The sequence below is a fragment of the Perna viridis genome, chromosome 6 (genome assembly GCF_037379345.1).
Source record: "Perna viridis isolate PV_CMFRI_1.1 ecotype Kerala chromosome 6, ASM3737934v1, whole genome shotgun sequence".
In the NCBI taxonomy this organism is placed as follows: Eukaryota; Metazoa; Mollusca; class Bivalvia; order Mytilida; family Mytilidae; genus Perna; species Perna viridis.
Genome location: NC_142450.1, coordinates 9,024,470 through 9,031,209, shown reverse-complemented (window position 1 = coordinate 9,031,209; position 6,740 = coordinate 9,024,470). Strand labels below are relative to the sequence as shown.

The 6,740-nt window shown below is 31.8% G+C and overlaps 1 protein-coding gene across 1 annotated transcript; it reads left to right on the top strand.

The window, feature by feature from the left end:
• The first annotated feature begins 717 nt into the window (after nucleotides 1–717).
• Nucleotides 718–6,464, top strand: LOC148613542 (transmembrane protein 161B-like). The gene is made up of 2 exons (XM_088586899.1): nucleotides 718–948; nucleotides 1,775–6,464. The coding sequence occupies exon 2, from the start codon at nucleotides 1,778–1,780 to the stop codon at nucleotides 3,266–3,268; it is 1,491 nt and encodes a 496-aa protein (XP_088443025.1). The 5' UTR covers nucleotides 718–948; nucleotides 1,775–1,777; the 3' UTR covers nucleotides 3,269–6,464.
• The last annotated feature ends 276 nt before the right edge of the window (nucleotides 6,465–6,740 follow it).

The window sequence follows — 6,740 nt, the reverse complement described above, 5'->3', positions numbered from 1 at the left end:
TGCGATTGGTTTTTCAGTAAGCAGATATTAAATTATCAAGAGGCACCCTGGTGTTAAGGCTAACAAAGGGGGTCCGAACTTGACTTCTGTGAATATGGGCCCAAAAAATTGAGATTTTGAAACAATTTGGTATTCATAGAATAGTTAAGGCATTTGTCTTATTAATACAGACCACCTTTAATGTTTAAAAAGGTAACTAATTTTTTTTTCATCAAAACTTGTCTTTTTTTTTGGCAAGATTTGAGATATTTGACTAAATACTGTTAAAGGGTACCTATATGAAAATTGTAACAAAAATTTACAGGAAAGCAGGAGGACAGGGATAGTTTGTCTTTAAGTAGGAAATTGAACACAGTTATAGAAAAGCAACAACATTTAAAGATATCAAAAAGTTTTAGTAATAGGTATCAGTCTTGTATTACATATTCCTGAGCGGGTGTACGTCAAAACACGAGATCGTCCCATTCCGGTATTGGACGGCCTGAAACGGAATAACGTGGAATCTCGCGTTATTCCAATTCAGGACGTGTCCCATTCCGGAATGGGAAAATTCCTGATTTCGACCGTAACAGAGTTATGAATTGAGTTTAATAAAATTCGTACATATGATACGGAAATCTGGGTTTCCTTTATAGTTTTTTTTGCTATTTATCTTTCAAAGCACATTATATGTATATACTAAACTGAACGGCCAACATTGAATACTTTTTATTTCTAAGTTCCGAGATCGGAAAACACATGTTTTCTTTTTTTTTTTTCAATTGTTAATGGTGTAAGGGACATAGGTTTCTTTTCATTAGCATTAGCAGTAGTGCACGGCAAGGTTATCTTTGCAAACCAATCCAATGTCAACCGAAAAAGCGATTCCCAGCTCTTGTGAACTATTTCATTTTTTGTAATCAATCGATTAGCTACAATTCGGAATATCAGCCAGTCATTTGATGAAAGGTAATTTTGGTAATATATATACAGTCTTATTGCAGTTCAAAGTATGACGCTTCCAATGTTCCTGAGGCATTTTGAAAATTATTCTTAAAAATAACATTAAATACTATTTTTAGAGGTGCTAGAAGACCAAAACGTGACCCCTAATTAAGATGTTGAGGACAATTCCTGAAATTAGGATACCCCGCTCCACCCCCCTCCCCCATATTTGGGGTACTATACCTCATATGGTGGTTTGTTTACCCATTGTTATAAATTTAATGTTTTCTTAATATTTGAAATATTGTTTCAGACCCAACTGAAATGAAAGATAAATATTTGACAGGTAAAACCTGAATCTCCCTTGAAGAAACAAAGTCCATTTTAACAGCCTTGTTACAAATGTACATTACAGCATTATTCTTAATATGAGGATGGTGAAACCTTAAACGCACCTGAAGATACATGAATTCAACCACCTTTAATAATTTTTGTAAGCCTGATACATGTGTAATACATTATTATTGTTGACTGTTTTACCCATCGTACACATGTCTTGGAAAAGTTACATGTATACTGTGAAAGAATCATTGTTCATGGGGTTCCAGTTTTTGTGGTTTTCATTTTTTTGACAATTAATGAACTTTGGTTCCCAATGAAAAGGATAATTCACAGTAATTCAATTTATGCATTTGTTTTTAATCATTGAAGCTAACTAATGTTTTCAAAGACTGGAAGAGAGGAGAAATTAAAATTTTGGTTGGCAGTAATGTATATTATGTTCACAAGACAATTCTGAGTGACAAATTAGTTGCATATACATGTACAATTTATTTCTTCTTTTTTGTAGAAAATGGCAGTGTTAGGAGTTCAACTTGTTTTGAGTCTTATAATGTTTAGTTTTCTTCAAAAACTTGGACCTTACTACTCATTCGGAAGATGGTTGTTAAGTAGAAGACTTGTTCGTTATCTTCACCCAACTGATGATGATCTGAAAAAAGCAGCTGGAATACCTAGCAGTGTAAATGGAAAAGGCAAAAATAAAAAGTATGACAAATATGACAAAAAGGGAGGTAATAAGAACAATAATGATGCTGGTACTTTTACAATACCAAGGTCAACAGATGTTCCCTTAGATACAGCCCGTGTGGAAGCCATTGATTTGGTTCAATTACATTTCTATTCAGATTTTCAGTGGTTGATGGAGTTTGGAATCTGTTCAGTTTTAGTTTATATTTTCACTGAACTTTATTATGCATTTTGGCCAAAGAATGAATTAAATATAAGCATTCTTTGGTGTCTATTAGTTGTTATATTCTGCTTTAGAATATTAATATCCCAGGCAGCTGTTTACTTCCGTTCAGAAGAAGGTGGAGAAAGAATACTCTGTGTAACTTTTGGATTTTTCTTCCTGGTTTTAGCAATGGGAATTCTAGTTGTGGATGAAAGCATTCTAGAGTTTGGACTGGACACAGGTTACAAAAATTTTTCAGATGGAGCAGAAACATTTTTAAAACAGCAAGGGATAGAATCTCAAGGTCCAATTTCTATAATGACATTTAAGATTATCCTTGCTTTGATTTGTTCAATCACTGGTGCTCTTTTGACCTTTCCTGGGTTAAGATATGCCAAAGTTCATCTTGATACCTTAAAATATGTAAAAGAGAGTCCATTTAAGCAAGCATTATTGCATCTGAATTTTATATTACCATTAGTCATTATCTTGTTATGGGTGAGACCCATAGGCAGGAATATTATTTGTGCAAAAGAATGGAATGTACATTTTAAACTTTTACATGAAGATGCATTTGAAACCATCAGACTTTCATTGATTATTGTTTTGTTTGTTTTAAGACTTGTTTTAATGCCACCACACATGCAAGCTCATTTAAATTTAGCATATGAACATGTTCAAAGGATGAAGAAGGAATCGGGGAGAATAAGCAATATAGACTTCAAGCGTATGATCACCCGTGTGTTCTTTTACTTGTGTGTGGTAGCTCTACAGTACATTTTACCATGCTTACTAATCCTATTCATGATGTTTCTACAAAAGACACTAGGTGATTACAGCTGGTCCTATTTACTTGGAGAAAAAATTAGTAATTATTTCCATGAAAAGAAATCTCCTTATTCAGTGCTTGGAGGACAAACGATAAGCACAGGTGATGCTATCTCTGATACATCCGCTCAGTTTACATGGGCAGTGACCAACCTTCGCCACATATTCTCACCAACATGGTATCGAGGATTATTTGGATTTTTGACCTGGTGGATGATAACATCTTGGTTCACTAGTACAGCTTTTGGTCTTTATTACTATTCAAGAGTAGCTGACCAATAAAACTGTTAAAACAGTAATAGATACATTTGTACATTAAAGATATCAAAACCACAAATGTCATTTTATAAACTACAGAATTGTGCGTATTGAATTTTTCAATACTTTGATTGGCTCAGTTGCAGTCGTGCAAATCGGCATATAGAGTGGTGAATTTTTAAGCAGGGAAAATATTTTCATAACATTTTTCTCAGCAGCTACATGTTACATGTATGAATCACAGCTACTAGATATTTGGTATGCAACTTCATAGTGGGGTCCCGTATAAAAAATGTAGTGAGGTGTGATTTATGGTCTCTCGCACTACCAACTTTGTGTATTTTAATCATTTTCAGTTGATGCAAAATTTTTCCATAACATTTTCTCTGTAATTATAAATCATAGCCACTAGATCATTAGATGCCATTTTAGGTCTGTCACCAAAATAAATATAAAAACTTATACATGTATTACAAACCTTTAGTTGACTTGGTCATTTCTGTGTCTGACCCATTTTTCAGGTATTGTTCAAAAAGTGAAAAAAAGGAAGAGTGTCAGAGGTTTAGCTTGTTTGATGTCACAATTTACATGATTTGATTTATTTTTTTTATTTGTGCTACCCGGTACATTTGTAAATGTTCAAAATTGCCTTTAGTATAAAAAGTATTGATAGCTGAATTGAAAACACATGTACATTTATAGAAAGTGAGTGTACCTTTTTTGCCTAAGAATTTATATTTCTTTTTACAACTAAAAATTTAAATATGACCGTGAACCACATTACAATAATGCAGAATTGATTAAAATACTCAAGTTTTTTTTTCTGACTGTTTTTTATGGTTGATATTGGGGTCAAACAGACATTAAAAAAATTGATATTTTGGTACATTTGGTAGTTTGTCCAGTATGAGAGAGTAACATTCATAAAAAGTAGAAAAAAAACCTAAAATCTTAATGAGGCCCCTTTTGCCTATTAACAGTATTATAGTTGGTTTGGATAGAACCTTAAAATGTTACATGATACCTGTACCTGTTGATTTAAATTTTGATACATGACCTGGAGCAATCTTTATATACATGTACATGTATACATGTATGTACATATAATAAGCCCTCATTTTTTATGGTTATTTTGCTATTGTATTGTAAAATATTTTTAATTAATGATGATTTATCATTTTTGTGTAGACAAGAAGGATATAAATCTTGTTTTATTTTTCTAATGAATTGCATATGATAGCAAAAACTCTCTTTCAAATAATGTCATTGCTACATGTACATGTATGTACATTTTTTTTGTCATTTATCTTGAACAGAACAGGTACATACATGTATTTGCAGTTATGGTTTGACACATTTTAATTATTTATGTGTGCATGGTTTCAAATGACTTTTTCATGAAGTTTAATTTTGTAGAATTTCTACCTGTCATAGTAAATTCTTGTGGTTATCTGTTCACATTTGAACAGGTTAGCTGTAAAAGTCTCTTTCTGATGTTTGAGAAGGGAGTTCAAAACTTGTTCAGTTTTATGGCTTTTACATGTACAAAAATGTATGTCTCACAAACTTTTTCTGTGTTCTGTTTTTTTTTTTTATAAGTAAAACACACACATAAAACTTTAATTTTGATTCACAGTAAACAATTCTGAATCAGGTGAACTATTACAAAGCAGAAAGATGTTTTTGTTACTGTTTTCTCCATTGTACATGTAGTTATTTTCCCCACAACATCAGAAAAATGATATGCCTGTAATTTTTGTACTGTAAAAACTTAATTGTCATATATGTGTAATAAATGGAGGAAAAACAAACTCATTATAAAATACATTTGTAGTAACGAATAAATGTAAACGCTGTTCCAGAAAGTCTTTTGTTTCTTACATGGAAGGCACTTTTATTTTATTGCACAGATTGTGGGTAATAATGCTAAAAAATTCTATACAGGCAATGTAAAATTTTAAATTTAGTATACTAGTACCCAACTAAGTTTGGAGGTGGGTACATGTATATTGGAATCACCCTTTCTAAGTGTTCGTCCACAAACCTTGAAAGCTTAACTCTTAAACTGCTTGATGTACATGTAATATTTTTAAAAATTGATACAAAGGTTTTTGCATCAAATGTTGAAGTGCACAAAAGAAGATTGTTCATTGATTCTCTGCACACATCTTGTAATCCAAAGTTATACTTCTAAACCAATAGACATTTGGTCAGACTTTAAAGGAATGTTAGGCATTATACATGTACATGTATGTAGGTGTGCAAGGAGGAATAAGACTATTGCTGTTTCTCTGTGACACACCTGCAATAGAATATACAAGTAATCCAACTTAAAAGATTTTACATTGTAAAGCTGTTTATTTTTTGTGCATATTTCTGGTTTGTGTATGTGGTGGGGATGAAAAAGATGACTGTGAGGGAGAAAATGGTATTTTATGGAACATCCTTATTTACATTCTCTTTTGTTTTGTTTGTTAATTTTGGTTTCCATTTATCATGTGTATTAACCTATAGTGGCTGTGTTGAAATGGTGATTGCAATCTTTATGAAATATCTTTATGCGGTAAAACTTGATTTCAATCAAATGTTTATTCAGGGACAGGGATGGGATTGTATTCCAGATATATTCTTCCAGAAATCGTCCTTTGCCAGTTGAGACTATCAAAGACAAGATCATGTGCTTGTCTTAACTTGTTCTCTTAACCAATGATATGTCTTAAAAGTGATAGCATCATAGACACATTCGAAACAAAGGCAAGAGAAAATTGACCCCACAATATACTATGTTTCCTTAAATGACTGTACTGTCTAGGAGAAGCAAACAAAATATGTTTTCACATAAGAAATGGGTACTAATACTCATTGATCAAAGATTTGGTTTCTTTCACTCATTAGAGAAATTTTTGGTCTTTTCACTTGTTCCGCTACACTCCCATTGTAAAAAGGGACTTGAATTTCTTAAAACTCGTGAAAGACAACCTAATCTTTAATCTTCACTTGTGTAAAGACCTAATATTCTCAACTTGTCATTTTACAAAGATCTAATGAAAAGCTATGTTTAAGATTTAATTTCGTAATTAGTGTTTTGTACATAGTAAGCAAAGTTGAATTGTACATCATCTAAATATGAGAGTCTTAATGACATGATTTTTTTTGGTGCTATTGTGCTGGAATGTTCAATAAATGTTTTAATCTTAATAAATTTTTTAAGAAATGTGAATCTTTCTTGATTTTGTTGAATATTACGACATAAAAAATAGTCTGTTATAGAAAAATATTTCATTGAGCACTGATGGAACTAAGAAGATAATCCCTCGATAGAATATGACACTACGAACTTTGTAGTATGGAAGTTCAGTAAGTTGAACAAGGGTGATAACTCAGAAACAATAAACACTTTTTTTTTTTATAATTTCGTTTTATATTAGAAACAAAATATCTGAGTTAGTAAAGTCCTCTGTGTAACAAATAGAAGACTGATGAACAAAATATTTAC